This window comes from Cricetulus griseus, chromosome 5, assembly GCF_003668045.3.
Source record: "Cricetulus griseus strain 17A/GY chromosome 5, alternate assembly CriGri-PICRH-1.0, whole genome shotgun sequence".
Taxonomy (NCBI): domain Eukaryota; kingdom Metazoa; phylum Chordata; class Mammalia; order Rodentia; family Cricetidae; genus Cricetulus; species Cricetulus griseus.
The window spans coordinates 2241789-2259793 of record NC_048598.1 but is presented as its reverse complement, the minus strand read 5'-3'; the positions used below and the strand labels follow the sequence as shown (position 1 = coordinate 2259793).

General features: G+C 37.5%; 1 protein-coding gene across 2 annotated transcripts in view; it reads right to left on the bottom strand.

Annotated features, from left to right (window-relative positions):
• Syt14 (synaptotagmin 14) overlaps nt 1-17723 on the bottom strand; it is a 60610-nt gene extending 42887 nt beyond the window's left edge. For both annotated transcript variants that reach the window (XM_035445740.1, XM_027416549.2), the window contains exons 1-2: nt 17597-17723; nt 11099-11314 (exon numbers count right to left, since the gene is read on the bottom strand). In XM_035445740.1, the coding sequence (XP_035301631.1) occupies nt 11099-11314; nt 17597-17708 (328 nt within the window). In that variant the 5' untranslated portion in view covers nt 17709-17723. The remainder of the gene's footprint in view (nt 1-11098; nt 11315-17596) is intronic.
• Nucleotides 17724-18005: the final 282 nt, after the last annotated feature.

The window sequence follows — 18005 nt, the reverse complement described above, 5'->3', positions numbered from 1 at the left end:
AAGAATATTTTTTGCTATAAATGAATTAGTTATAAGACTGTATGCTTGTTATTACATAATATGAAAATAATGTTTTTAGACAAAAAACCCACAATTGCTCTGCCCTGTGAATACATTTAGATTTACACTGGATGAAATCAACAGCGTGGCCTATTGGAGAGTACACACTAATAAAGACAAGAATGAGAACAACAATTTGGCTTCCGCTCACTACATTAACTAAGATGCAATCTCAATACTGAGAAGATGAAAGGATGAAGTTCCATTTACATTTTATATGAAAAAACTTCAGACATTCTGAGGACTTTTTATTTTTTCATTATTAAAACCCCAAGTAACCAGACATCTCAAAAATAGATGTTGAAATAGTAGCAATTTAGGGTTATGAAGCAGCTAAGTGCCTTACAATGTTGATGTAATACAGCAATTATAGATCTTTAAAATTCAGCAAAAGGCTTTGTTTCCTTGTTATTCATAGAAAAACCTATACAATAAGAATATTTCTGTATTTTCAAATAAAATGGCCCAAATTTTAAAAGATCTTTGCATTAATGTTTTGACCATTGAACTCAACATTGAAATTTATTATTTTGTAACTAAAAATAAAATGAAGCACTAGGGGGGGAAAGGTTGGATAATGTTAGAATTTTGATTAGCAATCACAGCTGCACCAGAATTAGTTTCTATAGCAACAGGAAGAAATAATGTGTTGAACTGCGATGCAACACAAGATGATTCTTTATAGACTGTAACTCAAAAGAAAAGGGCTGAAGAATTTTGTCTTAAAAGAGTTATTAATCTTTCATCCATCATAATTTTCTAACAGAAAATAATTATTCCTGTCTATTTTTCCTAAATTGTCTTAACTCATTCAAATTTAATATACTCTAAAACTGATTTAAAATGTAATATACCTTAACAGCTAATAATTTGAGTGACTGTCTCATTTACATTTAAAACAACCACATACAACCATTGCTGGACCCATATGATGGTGCATTTCCTCCACAGTTCAGTCCCTGCCAGGAAAGGCTGAAGGGCACTGCTCTCAATAAACGATGGTACTGTGGTGACATCAGCGTGACAAGCAAGCCCTGCATTAATTTTCAGCACTAAGAGGTGAGGCCTCCCTTATGTCTGTGGGCGCCCTTATGTCCACAGTGTGATTAAGAAACTACCCTGCTGTGAGAGTTCCCTGATCCTCTCCATCTTCAGAGTTCAAAAGCCTGTTTCTAACAGTGTAAAGCATTATTTCATGGTACCTTCTCCAGTTCTAGCTGGCTTTGGCAACTAATTAAAAGTATATCCTTGAACCTTTTATGTCCTTTGCCCTTTTAACGAGACCAATTACTGAGGCTTATTCCAGCCTCTGAGTCCCAATGTAGCTTGGGAGTTACCATGGATACCAGTGACAAGCATTCTCCCCAACTGCTTTCTCTGTCTCACTAGACACAAGAAAACTGACACGGCACCAATCAAGTCACCCAGACACCATGAATTTTTAATTGGCTCACTACTCATGCTTTAAAATAATATACTATATACATCTTTTAAATTATCAAATCATACATCTTTTAAATTAACCAAATCAGCAAACTAGTAAATTTTTTAAAATCAGAATAGACATCAAAATCAGAGTAGAAAATATGAGCTATTATTATTAAGGCTTTAAAATATAAGCATTAAAATAATATTCTCTATCCAGAATGAAATCTGAAATTCAGCAAATTGCAGTGGTGAAAACTTCTAACTCTACTAACGTCAGCATCCCACAGGTACAGTCACATGGTTAGGACACACATCAACAGAGCTCCCATATGAATGGACAGTTTCTCAGGGCTAGGTAACTGGCTTACAACAAAGTATCACTGCTGCTGGGAGAGGGGCAAGTCTTTAATCCCAGCACTTGTGAGGCAGAGGCAGGTGGATCTCAGTGAGTTCCAGCCAGCCTGGTCTACAAAATAAATTCCATGACAGCCAGGGTTGTTACACAGAGAAACCCTGTCTTGAAAAAACAAACACAAACAAAATATTACTGCAAATTGGAATAAACGTGTCTGAAAGACTTTTTAAAATGTCACTATAATAGCATGGAAGGGTAGGGCAAAAAAGTCCAAATTTACCTTTGAAGACAAATGAACACATGTGATTCATAGTTTAAGTGCCTGTGTGACCTAACAATGTACAATTCAACACAGTAAGAGTCACCAAAATAAAAAAGAAACAGAAATATCCACATAGTATTAGTATTATGTATTATTTCCTAAATAAGGATATGTGACTCAGGGTAACACAGATAAGGTAGACAGGAATATGAACTGCTAGGGGAACTCTTGAATGCATAAGTGGTACATAAGAATATACAAATCCAAGGGTTGGGTGGGAATGGTGGCTAAGGTAAAATGCTTTGCTTGCTATCAAAACATGAGGACCTGAGTTCAGGTCCTCCTCACTCATGTAAAAAGTTAAGTGCAGCAACCTTGTTTGGGGAAGGCAGAGACAGGAGGATCCCTGAGGATTCCTGTCCAGTCAATCTAGCCCAATCTCTAAGTTTCAGGTTTAAGGAGAGACCTTATCTCAAACAATAAGGCAAAGAGCAATGGAGGAACGCATCCAATACTAATTTCTGTCCCCAACACATACACATACACACACACACACACACACACACACACACACACACACACACACACACACAAAACCACCCTCTATGTACACACATAAAAACACACATGTACACTCACATACACAAGAAAAGGATAGACTGATCTTACCACACTTAAACAATTTTAGGCTTCAGACAAAAAAAAAAAAAAGAAAAAAGAAAAGAAAAAGATAAAGAGAAAGAAAAAGAAAGGGAAAAAGGAAAAAAATCAAATAACTAAAAAAGAACCCAACTAACTAATAAGCACATGGAAAGATACTCACTAGTATTGATCTTTAGGAAAACACAATCAAACCCAGAATGATGCTATTTCACACCATTTTGATAGCTACTACTAAAAACAAGACAAAGTAGAAAACAATGAGCCTTGCAGAATTAGTTGTTCAACTAATGCAGAAAGTTCTACAAAATGCTAAGCACAGACTCACCACAGGACCAGCATACCTAAGCCATTCCTTGGGAGAAATCAGAAACTTAACATTTTTACAGCTCATGACAACAAAAAGGGAAACACAACTCAAGTAGAGGAATGGATAAGCAAAATGTGATATGTACAAACAGTGAACTATTTATTATCCAGGTAAAAAAAGTAATAAAGTTCTATTACATGCCACAATGTAGGTAAACTTTGAAGACATTATGTTAAATGAACTAAAACAGATATAACACGATACATATTGAATGAGTCCACTTATATGTGCTCTTTATTCTATGCAAATTGATTGAGATAGAAAGTAGCATAGTAGTTATCAGTGACTGAGGCAAAGGGAACACAGCGAGTTATTTATTTATTTTTAGTAGAAAGTTCTCAAAATAGATGTACAACAATGTGAAGTCAGGGTTATGATGGCAAATCTTTATATTTTAGATACTGTACCACAATTAAAAGAAACAAATAACTAATTAGAAAATAATGCAATTATTATACATGCTGAAATTGGGGTAAACCTTGAAAACCGTCAACGTATTTTACTTGGATACAAAGACTCAAAAGGATAAACTGTAGATAATTCTATTTACATGAGGTTCTATTAAATGAGATAAATTTATGCTATATGCATTTTACTATGATGAAAAATTAAAGTAACATCTTCTCACTAGAAAGATTTAAAATCCAGTTTCAAGAGATTTGGTAGGAAAATGGACAGTGAAAATGAAGACATCTGCCAAACTATCCTTTAAACAGAACTTGTACAGGAGTGAAAGGAGATGCTAATTCGGAAAAACTGAGTATTGGGAGAACATTATATCTCAACTAGGTAGAATAGAAATAAACAAACAAAACGGAGGATTGGAGGCAGGGCATTGCTTACAGAGGGATCAATGTTTGGAGAAGGAACTCCCTTCTCATGGAGAAAAGGACAGGAAGCGGTTTTCACACATAACTGCTCTGGCTAATCCCAGATGAAGTCAAGTGAATAAGCAGACCCTTACGAAAGTGACAGGACTGTTAGGACACCGCACAGAGGGATGGGTGACAATCAGAAGCTGCTCTGAAATGGGAAGCCACCTGGATCATGAAGATCAGCACTAAAAGGTAGTTAAGAAACAGTCCACGAAAGTTCACTGAGATCTTAACCAAAATAGCATGAGCATTGCTTTAAAGTTCATCTCTGAGGATCAGTGTGTAAGAATTTTAAACCTGACAAAATTCTATACTATTAGACACTGCAACCAGGAAATTAATTAGAACCAAGTTAAAAAACAGACATGATCTTAAATGGGAACTTATCAAAATACAGAAAAATAGTATTTAAACCAGCAATTAAAAATGAGATTGTTCAGAAAATAATATAGTACAAATGGTAAATATAGCTAAATATCCACGTAAATCTTGAATGTAAAACAAATCAGAGCTAGATCAAAGATGTTAAGTCAGGAAGTTGAAAACTCTTAAGGTCAAATCTTTAGATCAGTGTTTTTAACTGGAGTACCTGGAAACTAGAAGGTGGCCACTGGTGGGAAGGGAAAAGAAAGACTGTGAGGGAGAAGGGATAACAGAATATAGATGGCATGAAGGGAAAAGGTAGAGAACTGGAGGAAGAAATGGAAGGGTATGGCAAGGGAGGTATAAGGTAGGGAGAACTGATCTATGGATTTTGAAAAAGCTATATGAAAACCTACCACTTTAGAAGTTCTCTCTCTCTCTCTCTCTCTCTCTCTCTCTCTCTCTCTCTCTCTCTCTCTCTCTGTGTGTGTGTGTGTGTGTGTGTGTGTGTGTGTGTGTGTCTGTCTGTCTGTCTGTCTGTCTGTCTGTCTGTCTGTCTGTCTGTCTGTCTCCCTGTGCATATATACACATACTCAAGTAATCATTTAATTGGAGTTGTTCATGCTAAAAGCTTTAAATTGACAATAAAAAGTACAATGCAAAGTATAGAATATCTGTCTTCTAGCTGCTGGTCAGAAGCATTTTAGAGACCTTCAAAACAACCCAGACTATTGCCATTATTCTTGCTTGCTCACCAGAAATTGATGGTAAGACCCTATTGCCAATGGTATTACATATATTGATCACAGGACATGGAGAAACCAAGTTAGTACTGAACAGGAAGATTCCTCTCTCTGGCTTTTACAGTACTGGATGGTACCATGTGGTCATCAACAGCTGTGAATCCCATGAATTGCAATATTGACCACTATGGCAAGATATGTCAATGGGAGCAATGTGGCACAAACGTTATGTGGGTAGACAAGCAATGTTATGATAAAGCACGAGGGTGACCGAGATGGGGGACAAACATGCCAGGCAGACAGAGCTTAAGTGAGAAGTTTTATTAGAAAGGGGAGGGAAGGGGAAGGAAAGAGAACAGAGGTGAAGAGACACAGAGGATAGAAGAGAAGAAAACAGGAGAAGCCCTGTTTGCTGCAGGGTAACAACAGGAAAGAGAACAGGAAAGAGGAGCCAGAAAGATAGAGGGCACAGGGGTCTTTCTTTTAAAGGGGTCCTTTGCACCTGGGCTGACCAGGGTACTGCCTGCGTGCATTCTGCTAGGTAACAGGGGCAGGCCAGCATAATGCCTGAATTCTTAGACAGCCACTTTCTAGTTCAATTTTAGGTTCACTTCATAAGAGGAAACACATTGCTGGTATTACTAATCTGGCCAAGAACCCATAGTTGGAGAGCTTACGGGGCCTAGGCATATACCTACTGCTATTATTTTTGCTAAATGAACACATTATCAGTCATCTCCCTGCCTTGAATTAGTGTAGTTCTCAGACTTTATTGAGAAGTTTCTTTTTGTGGAAGATGATGGTGGTTAATGCAGAAACTGACAGGTGGCCAAAGTGCATAGAGTAAGCTACAAATGGGACATCTATAACACACCCACTTCAGAAGGTTTAGGGACCATCTTGGAAGAGGAAGCAGAAAAATTATAAGAGCCACAGGTCAGAGAGGACAGAGAAAAACAGTGTCTTCTGGATAAAACAGAAGGGCTACATTCATGAGTTCACAGCAGCGGTGGTTACTTGCACAAGACCAAAACAAGTTCAAGCCAGTCAACATTTTAGCACTGGTGGGAAGGCGCTCGTGGCCCCACTCACCAACTGAGGAGCTATAGATGGTTGTGGCTTCTAGTGGAAGGAGAGGGGGAATCAGCTTCCTAACTTTTGGTAGGCTGACCCCACTCAAGAGGATGCTCCCCCTCCAGAAGCACATGGACAAACTGGAATCCATGGGCTCAGTGGGCTATTAAAATAAAGATGAAAACATGAAGCTGGAGGCAATAGAGGGTCTGGGAAGAGTTAAGGGCTGAAAGCTGGGGGTTAATCTGTTCAAAATACATTGTCTAAAATTCTCAAAGAATTAATAAAATATTTTTAAATCAATGAAATAAAAATAAAGGTATAATAAAAAGAAAACCAGGTATGTGGCAAACAAAGGAAGAAAATTGAAAATTTTAAAATGACTAAATAAAGCTTTAAAAAGTTGAAATCATGAAAATACCAAAGTCAGCTGTGGTGGTACAGTCTGTACCACCAGTACTTGGGAGCCTAGTACTTGGGAGTTTAGGGAGGAGGTGTGTAAGTTTCAGGCCAAGCTAGCCTAGATATACACATAATTTCTAGGCCAGTTTCCGATAGATGATGGGACTCCTTAAAAATCAAAATAAATATCTATTACATATAACAAAAACTGATATTTTTAGTATCCATGATCTCTTGTGAATCAATAAAATTACTATCAATTCAAAAGAAAATGGATCAAATTTACTAGATCACAAATAAACATACATATACTACTTATCAGCACAAAAACTATAAAACGTATAAGATCTAGTACCAAACTCTAAAACTAGATATTATTTCATAATTAAACAACTATTACAGCTTTAAAGACAATGTATAGCTAGAATTATATAAAATATGTCAAAGATAAGAACTGTACATAGAATTGTTCAAAATGAGATTGAAAGGTACAGAATTTTATGAGACCAGAATGTCAAATTTAATTTGTAACATTGCAATTTTAGAATAAAAATTATTTTAAAATGGGTTAGAAAATGCCCGAGCAATCACTGACATCCTGTGAAAGGCAATCCTATCTACTTGCACACTATTATGTTTCAGTTTTTCTCCCAGGAGTTCATAAAATAAGAAAAAATAGCACTGACCCAAAAGCATCTTTTTGTTTTATGGAGTCCCAAACAGCTTATTACACTGGCAGCCAACCATCTGCAGAGCTCACCCCCAACAGTTCCACACTGTAAACATTAAATCTCCTTATACGCAGTTGGTTATTGGTTCTGTCTTTAACCTACCATTCATGAACTGCCAGACACCTAACATTCAGAGCACACTCACATTTCCCACCCATGGACTAATGCAGCACACACATAGCCCTGTATCATTCAAACCAGTGTCCTCAAGCTACAGCTTGAGGAGCTGCCACTAAAATGCCAGGGTGAGAACTGAACACAGATGAAGTGTATCTCATTTTTTCCTTCTAAGTGACAGGTTCATATTTTCTGCTATACTTTGCCAAAACTATAAAGCTACTGTTGTACAGATCATTATACTATTGAAAATGAAGAAACAAGGCAACAGTAGTCTGAGAAAACAAATTCTAAGTAGTTAAAGAGACAAAATAGAATGAGATCCAAATAGCAAAACTTACAAATAATGACAGATTATATGACATTTTGCCAACAACCAAGTGAACATAAAATTACAAATCCAAGCTGTGTGTCATACTGAGAACTAGGATTTTTTTTAAAGATTAAATTTAGATTATAGTTTTAAACAACTAAGTTTATTTTCATTTAAACTCATGAGAAGGATGGGTAAGCTAAGGTTGCAGCTCCCTGCCTTGCTTTATGGACACGGGTGGCAGTGGAGTACTTGAGAGCACTAGAAGCAGCGTAGGCTCTGTGGTGATTAGTGCTGTCTGCTTGACAGATCTAACATCTCCAGAAAGACATGCCTCTGGCCATGCCTGTGGGAGATGATCATGACCAGACTAATTGAGGCAGAAAGACTAGCCCAAGGTGGGTAGGACCTGTCCCTGGCAGGGATCTTGGACTGTATATGTAGAGAAAGAGCACTGAGCAGTAGCAAGCATGCATGCTGTCCCATGTGACCAACCATACCCTGAGTAATGCCTTGAGTATTGAGAGTAGTGTGTTTCAGAACCAATTCCTCCTTCCCAATACATACAACAAAGGAGAACTACAGACAAATAAGGGCTGGAGGGAGAAGGTCCACAGTAGACTACAAACCTCCCAACTTCTTCTCTTTCAAGCCAGTGAGTTGTAATGGCAGGCAGACTGTGATGCATACTGTCTACCATGCACCCTACCCTTACCAAGACATGTTCTGATTTACTACTCTAGCCTAATAGTATTTCAACTGAAAATACAACTTCCATTAGAAAAGGGGGTTTGTGTGAACTCTCACCAAACTGATTGCTCCCCTCTCCTTAAAATTCTTTTTACCATGGATGACTATGTAATTTCTCTGGATCTTCTAGTCTCTTCTACTATCTTTTCTCTTCCTCTTTATGTGAGATTTTTCTCTCCATACAGTCTCTATCAGTTTAATTCACTCTCATGATTTCTAAGTGTATGTATTCTGAAAACTACTTGACCTAAGTCTACTCACAACTGCAAGTTCAAGAACCATTTTCAGTTGCACTAACATCTTGCCTTATTTTTTTCTATTTTTATTTAAATTAGAAACAAGTTTTTTTACATGTCAATCCCAGTTCCCGCTCCCTCCCCACCTCCCCTGTCCCCTATTAACCCCCTATTCCATCCCTTTTTTGCTCCCCAGGGAGGGGGAGGCCTTATAGGTATAAACACCAGAAATCACTATCCCTATTCCTTACTCCCAACAAAAAGCAGATCCCTCCCTGGATTCCACATTCACAGCAATGACCCCACTATTCTCTCTCATACATGATAAAAACCATAGTAGGTTTTGATGCTTTGCTTCCTTCTCTTTTCCTGATGTTCAAAATATACTGTGGTCCTAAATCCAAAAAAAAAAATCGCACTTTTTTACTCCTGTCCTCCCAATTCCTATTGCCACTACAGTGATTGGGGTTTTCCCCATTTCCTGCAGATAGCTCTTAAGTCTCTCTTCACTGATTTTTCTACAGACTTCCTGCTGTTAATCTTTCTACACATGCTTTCTGAAGGCAAGACCTTTAGCGAGTTCTCTCTGGCTATCAAACTGGGCAGGTTCAGTCCTCATCTCCCTTCCCATTGGCGGCCCCTATTCACTTATATATGACACATACTCCAGTGTTTGAGACAAAGAGCCTTCTTTGTTCCTGAAACATTTCCTCCATTTGTACCTTACAGCTTGTATATAACTACAAAGTCTGCCCTATCACCACTCTGTCTCCAAAATTATATCAGTTGTTAAAGTGATGGCAATACAAGACCCACTGAAATTAGGCCTTGCTCCTCATTAGGAGGAGGCTACTGGGCATTCTAGAATAAAAGGACCATAAGGGCAATCAAGCATATGAGGGAAAAAGAAAATAAAGAAAAAGATCCTAAATTCCATCTGAAGAATGGAAGCATCCAGGGTCACAGACTCAAACTTAGGCTTGCTCAATGCTATTCATGTCCATCACCATTGTGATTTTCATTACCTCTCATTTTCAGCAATGATAACTGGCCATGCACCATCTATCAGTTGATATTCATGACAACTCAACCAGGTTGATACTATCCAACACATTAGACACAATGAAATATACTCCTCAGGTTTTTATGGCTAACAGATGACAAGATTTGAGGAGAATGTCAGCCAAGATCACATTCATGGCCATTCTTCTTCTGTTGTATTGTTTGGGTGCCAGAGGTACATATAAATTGCAGGCTGGCTTTACCGGTTTGAATTATTTAGTTACCTCTGTAGTCACATAGTATGCGTGTACTACTAAAAGACATTGTTTTCAAGTGGAGTCCACGTCTAATATTTCTTTCTTTATACCTATAATGAGCCTTCTATCTGGTAAACAAGCAAACAAACAAACAAACATGCATTCATTGTTACACCTGTATACTAACAGAAATAAAAACTGACACACAGATCTTTAGTTAGCAAGAAGCCAAACATAAATATATATTATTTTGTTCCTTTGGCTACTTACAATTTGGGATAATACTTAAACCATGAATAGGAAAGGCGCTAAAAGACCAATTCCAACTACAAAACCACATATAGTTGGGTGTTTGTCGATAATAAAACTGATGCCTATAACACTGTTCTCTTCAGGTTATAAAGACAGTAGTTACTATGAGAAGCCATCCTATCCAGCAAATAAACAATATGTTTAAACATAAAAATAAATGTTTTATCTAATGTCAAAACTAATGTCTTTATGTTATGGAAAGATATGAGTGGACTTATATCTTCTGCCCAGATTTTGTTCTAAAGTTCACATCAGCAAATAAGACAAAACTAATTAGTAACAAAGTACTAGAAATTACTGAAACGCCTGAAAAATCCCTTGAATTGCTTTTAAAACACGATATAATACTGTACCCATCCTCAGAAAGTACTCTGCACAGAGAGACCACCACATCACTCTCCATGTGCTCTCTGAGGCACCTAGTTGATGTTGGAGAGCAGCTCAGACTCACAGCAATAGACTCACACTCAGACCCTCCTGGTTTCTATAACAGGTGCGTGAAAACAGCCTGCACCTGAGGAACATTACATTCTCACCCTATCCTCATTCATGTCAGCATTCTGCACTGTGAGTAAGAACTCCACTACCACATCCAAGCGATCATTGGGCACTTTGCTTTTGTGTGTTTTGAAGCTGGTTTTCATGGTCAGCCCAAATTTTCTGTTTGGATTATGCTCAGAAACAGAATCCTACACTGTATCACTCTCAGTGTGCAACCACAGATACCTACAATTTTAGACACAAATCATCTAATAGTTTCATTTTTTTGAAAAAATTAACTCTCTTACCGTCCTCTATGGATGCTTCGCTGCTGTACCCATCATATTCTGCGGACAAAGGGCTGTATTTTTGCCTTGTTTCCCAGGCGTAGTTCTTTTGTCTAGAATCCACCAGTGGCCACCTGGAAGTGTGTGTTCTAGATAAGGCCTCGTGGTATTTACCCAGAGCTTCATCTTCACTTTCAGAGGATGAACCAGGGTCATCTCTGTCCATGTAGGAATTATCTATTTGGATAACAGTGAAGTTATAATTTCAATATACTTACAGATGGCAAATTTATTTAAAACACACATGCATATATACACACAAACACAAGCACAAATGAAAATGTGTGTGTTTGTGTGAGCACATACACTGGGTGAAACTAATTAGAACAATCCTTAAAATTACTGAAATTCTTGATAATCCCTTAAACCGAATTTAAAGTATATTGTAACATTAATTTGTATGTTTGTATGTAATGACACGAAATTTCAGCTTTAGAAAACATTTTTAATGTAAGGATACCAAATTGTTAGATTTTTATGTGTTTATAGGAAATATTACATTATATATTCTAATTATATAAATAATCTAAGTCACAGAGGTTTGTAACCTTTTTAGGTACAAAGGAAATTATAGTTGCCACACTGCACAATTTTGTAAAGGATCTGTTATATACAAATTAAATTATAAGCATTGTCAGTGCTTATGGACTAGAGTAAAACAATGCTATAAGACAAATTTCTGGTTTTTATTTGGCCTATATTTTCAGAACTAGCAATGCTTCATGCTAACAGGGAGCAGGGAAACGGGCAGACACAGACACACAGGGAGAGCAAGTGGAATAAGTTTTCTACAGAACAAACTCACAAACAAATTCAACATCAAACTCAGTGTGCTCTTTGAACATTCCATTTCTAGGAACTTGCCAAGTCCATTTCTAATTAAGTGAACACAGATATATGAACAATCCCAAAATATATAACCAACATGCCTATCAGTGAGCCTTGGTTAGGCAAGTGATGGCACATCCATTCAACATACATACGAGGATTATGCAGCCCTCAACATGAGTGGGCGAACTTATGTTTCACAAGGAAAGAATAGAAGGTTCAATTATACTTTTATTTAATAGATATTATACTTACTTCAACATGCAGTATATACATGGATATACAACAAGCATAACACTACCAATGAAAAGTTAAATGACTAGAAAATTTTACTTAATCATACCTAAATTTTAAGAGGTATAACATTTAAATTATCTAAGAAACAGTATAGCAGTTAAGAGTTCACTACTTATGATGTCTGAATAGATATCTCCAAACCTTTCCAATTGGCTAGCCACACTTACAGTGTGTAGAGCGTATGTAGCCAGTGGTTAATCTCGATCAATGCAGACATCCCAACTTCACCATTGTCATCATCACTGGCTAGACAGTGATGTGATAACTAGACCAAGCCCTTCTGACACCCAGCTGAAAAGAGTGTGAATATCTTGTGAAACACCAGATTGAGGCCTAAAGGCAGAAGAATGCTGTGAGTCCCTCGTGGATGTACCCTCATGTGGTCCTTTTGCTGTCAAACTTCCTCTATTCCAGAATGCCTTATATACAAAACCAGAGAAACTCTTCTTTCTTTCTTATGCCCGAATCTTTCATGTGAGAGTCTACTACACTGGTTCTAGGAATATGGCAACTCAACTAAATGGAAGGTTAACATACCGGCCAAAACACCTATAATTTGTTCATGGGGCTAGTAAGGCCAATATTTGACTCTCCTTTGGGATATTTGAGAGCCTCTGTTTTCTTGAGATGCCAGAGTGCTCCTCAATAAAAACAAAGCATAACAAACAGAAAATTTTGTAGTGCTACAAAATTTATTTATTTATTCCTGATAGCCATCCTATTGTCATTTTCTAAATAATCTGTTACTTTATTTCTTCATAAGTAATGAGGTTGCCAGAACTAAACAAGGCCACCAAAGCCCAATGAATCACAGCTACTATGAGAATGGACTCTACAATGAGTAGTATATCTTCACAAATTCCATTTGTTTTTAATTAGCCCATCAGTCTAGGATTGGCTTCTCCTGTGCCATTAAAGACTTTCAATATACAGCAGACCCCTCTTACAGATGAATCACATGGCAGAACTGCAAAGTCTCCCATTATTTTCATGACTACTCGGGTTTTGATATCTTGTCAGAATCTAAGTTTATAGAAAAACTACAGGTGTATGTATCTTTTATAAAAAACAAAAGCCAGTTTTTGGAGGGTATTCTCATCCAATCAGCAATAAAGAAGCGATGGAGGAGTATTAGGAGAGAATACCAAAAGTATGCACTGCAAAGATGCTTTGAAAACTATCATAAATATTGTAGCTGAACACTGTAAATACTCAGAATCTTATTCTACATAAAGAACTCATGAATAAAAATGTATTGCTCATGTACAGTCATTATGAACTAGAGCAGTCTCATGAAAGTTATAAGGTAAAGCAAAATGAATAAATACATACCCAGAAGCATGTTATTTAACAACATAGGAGCTATTGGTTTCAAGAAACATAAAATATTTTACATAGAACGTCATTGGGGTAGATTTAAAGAGCAATGTTATGTAACCAACTCAAGACTTAGTTATAAAACAAACTTTTAAGTATATGAGTATCACACCAAATAAGTTCTATTTAAAGTCTGTAGAAAATTTCTAGAATTAAAATAAGTTGCAATTAAAATCAGGACATGGGTGTGGTGGTTCACACCAGTCTCAGTAAATGGAGGCTTAGACAGGAGTATCTCAGGCTCGAGGCCAGCCTGGGTTACATAGTGAGTTTCAGGCCAACTGGAGCTGCACAGTGAAACTGCTCATAAGAACACAAAAAAGAAAAAGAAACATCAGGACTGCCGGAAATTGCTCAGATCACAGGCAATACCTGGTGGTATAAAATAACATTTATTATATAAAAATGACTGAAAAACTCTAAATGTCTCTCAAAATATCTCCAAGTAAGAAGATCAAATGAAAAACTAAATTAGATAAGACATGGAAAGGAAAGTTGAGAATTTTAAATGTTTTTCTAGTTTTAAAACATCAAGAGAAAATTTAATCACTCAAGCCAACATTAGGAGACCTCACCTTTTTCTGGTAATATCTTAGAATATTTGCCAACTTTACTCTTTGCTGTTCCTCTCTTAGCAGAATTAGCTTCATCTTTCTTTGTTTTTATGTCTCCTTTCACTTTGCAGTACTTTGTTGAATTTATTTTTTCTTTGATCTTCCCAGGAAACTTAATACTACAATTTGTTGATGAAGCTGAACGTGTGTGTTCCTTCACAATGGATTTCTGGGCCCTGTGTCTGCTGTTTCTCCTGTGATCTTCTGGAGAACTTTTGTTTCCTGAACATTCATTCTCTTTGAATCCATCCTGTGTATTATGTTTTTTAGTCTTTGTTAAATGATGAGACTGCTCCACATCAGTAAGATGTTTGTTTTTAGTAAAGCTCCCCGATGTCTCTTGCTCTGCTCCCACAGGTACACGCTGCAGTCTGACTTTAGCCACGCACTTCTGCTCAAACACAACGCCTTGTCTATGGGTGTCCAAATCCCCGTCCACTCCTAGAGAACTTACCTCCTCTAAACCACTCTGATCATTCCTGGAGCCTCCTGCTCCAGCTGTCTCACATCTGTCAGGACCTTCCAGTTCATAACAAGTGGGTGCAGCCCCCGTCTTCTGCTTGACAGCTGATATCCCATCATTCATGAAGCCTTGAAAAGCAGAACCACCAGCACCCCCAGTTCCTTTGAATTCTGGGAGTGTCCACTGTCTGTCGTGAATATAAAATCCCTGTTCGTGTGTTTCCTGTTCTTGCTTTTGTGGAGCTGAAGTGTCACAATAGGTCATTTGCTTTGCTTTGTGCTCTCTATCAGACTGTGTTTTTGGACAAGCAGTGTTTTTGGACGTGTCCCCCAAAACTGCACTTTTGGCTTTGGAAGACCCTGCAGCCTCTTCTGCCATGCAGCTCTCCTCCTCTGGGCAAAAGCCATGCATCATACTTGCTACCTGCCCAACGACTGAGTCAGTTAGCGCATAACTGACTTCCCCAACCGCAGTGCTCAAATCTTCTACAGCACTACTGATTGTGTCTACCAGGGAGGACACTGAAGGTAGATTCTGCTGAAGACTTTTGAAAAATGCCATTTTTTCAGTTCCTTGTTCCTAAAAGGTGCAATAATGGAATTTTCTCTTCTCCAAATATCAACTACTTTGGAGTGTGAATTTAACATTTATGTAAATGTTGCCATCATAGCATGATAGAAGTATTTCACACTGTGTCTTTTAATCTTTCTGTAAATGCAGTATGCATTGGAAGAATCTTTCTGTAAATGCAGTATGCATTGGAAGAAATACGTTGAAGTAAAGACTCCTCCGGAAAAAAATAAAAATCAAATCACTTGGTTTAAGTGTAATGACATCTTTTCCCACTCCAAAGCTATCAAAACAGCAGGAAGACATTATTTTTCCCTCAAATACTACTGGGTATTTAGACTATACCTGAAAGAAGAAGTATAAAAAGGATTTTTATTATGTACTTTAGTTTATTTACTAAGAGTCAGCATAAAGGAATAACCCTATTAACAGACTATCAATATTTCAAATTAAGAACTGTATTTAGAGGAAAGTATCTAGGCAGTTTTGCAAGGTGGTAAATACAGGGAGAACAAGGGAGAGCCTCTGCTGATGGCATTTCTAAGACACTGTGATGGGCACATTTAATCTTGCTTGATGTATGCTGGCTTTATAAGGGGAATGCTCTTTTACTCCAGCAAGTGAAAGGAAAATAATAGGATATCTCTGAGATCCCAAGTCATACTACTTGAACAGTAACATTAAGGGGTTGTTTAACATTTTCACTCCCCTTTGCTTGCAAGTGCAAACTGGGGCTTCCCACAGGTGAGAGCAGACCTAATGGAGAAGCAGACACTAGAAACAAGTTGATGACTGTCGTACCAGTCCTAATGAACCCATATGAAATGTATATGGCAATGCCACTATTCTCGGCAACTTTTTCTTTTGGTCTGAAAGTCTTTTAAGAAACTTTAAGATGTTACTTATATTCACAAATAATAACATTACTGCTGGTACTTTTTTTTAATTCATAGAGGTTGAAAATATAGCTCACCAACAGAGTACATGCATACATAACATGTAAAGGCCTGGGTTCAATCCCCAGCAAAATCCTTTTCTCAAAACAAAAAGAAAAGTAAGTTGGTAACAGATAATTTAATTTTCTCAGTTTACTATCTAATATGGTACATACTGATAGATGTAACTTAGAACCAACAAAAGATCTTTTGAATTTGAAGACATCAAAGAAAGTCCAGGGAAGCTGAACCAGAGAATTTCAGAAAGCTGCTGGGGGCTTGGTGGGGAGGGAAGGAGGAAGGGAAGGAGGGAAGGAGGAAGGGAAGGAGGGAAGGAGGGAAGGAGGGAAGGAGGGAAGGAGGAAGGGAAGGAGGAAGGGAAGGAGGGAAGGAGGGAAGGAGGGAAGGAGAGCAGGGGAGAGAGACAGGCAGATGAGAGGCAGACAGAGATCGAGAGACAGAAACACACACACACACACACAGAGGCAGAGACAGTTTTTTAAATAGTTCATTCACATAAAAATGAGCAACACATACAGGACTGGAGTGGACTATGAGAAACACAAACCAAGTCAGAATCATATAAGACACCACAGTTTCTAACACAGACATCAAAATACAATTTAGCATTAACAGATCTTTATAAGTGAGGGTTTGCCACCATTTAGGTTATCAGAAGAGAAAGCATTCTCCAGAATCTGTATAGGAAAGCCTAGCTCCTCTGCCCTCATTCTCAAAACTCTCAAAATTAACACGCAGTTTAATCTTTCTCAACTTCCTCCACTACCACTAACATTAGCCAATATTTGAAACAACAAATGAAAAGCTCTTGTAATGTTTTTGAAAGCTTCTCTAAAATGGGAAATACGGTATTACAGTCCTCAAGTTTCCTAGGAGCTAGGAACACTAGCTTACAATCCCTGTGTGGTAAGGGGACAGAGCACAATATGGAAAAATACCTCCTCCAGGAACATCATTCTTCAGCCGAGAATGAAAGAAGGTAAGACAAAGGATCAGGCATTAAAAGCCTGATGGGCAGCCTAGGAGAGCTCTCCTGAGAGCCATGTGCACAATGGACATGGCTTTTTTTTTTTTTTTTCCTTAAAGCACTATCTACTCATAGTGTAAGTTCAAAACCACGCCTTATAAATGAAAAGTAAAAGCATTACTTTGCAACAATAGGCAACCACCTTTATGTAGTAGCTTAACAATCTGGAGACAACAGGAGACCTGAACATAATTATTTAACAGATATTTCAGTCTTACAAAGTAAAGGTTCCAATGCTAAGTTTAGCAGGTACCAAAGGCAGCCTTCTCAACAGAACCCATTAAACAAGGAATAGCACAGAGAAAGAAGTGGCGGTGTGATACTTACACATTTTATCTTGTGAATTCTTCCGTGTGTTGTATCCTGAACCAAGATCTGGAAACCCTCCAACATTTTCAAAACAGAACTTCTTATTAATATAGAGAAAAAGGAGCAGCATCAAGACAATAAACACCCCAACTGCTGACAAAAATCCAACTGCCTCTGGAGAGACTAGAGAAAAGAAAGTCACAGCTGTCAGCATCTGTTTTCTCTAAGCTTCGAACAAGAAGGAAATTCCCAATACACTCTAGATAGATTGCTAATTCCAATAATTTTTAAAGTGTCATAAGTGAAAATAGTCTTAAGAAACTTATAAAATTTAAAAATAACTTTTCAATTTATTCAACAGCACTCATTCAAAAATTTTCAAAATGTTTCTAAATAAGTATTGAAAGAATTTTAAAAGAAAAAGTCT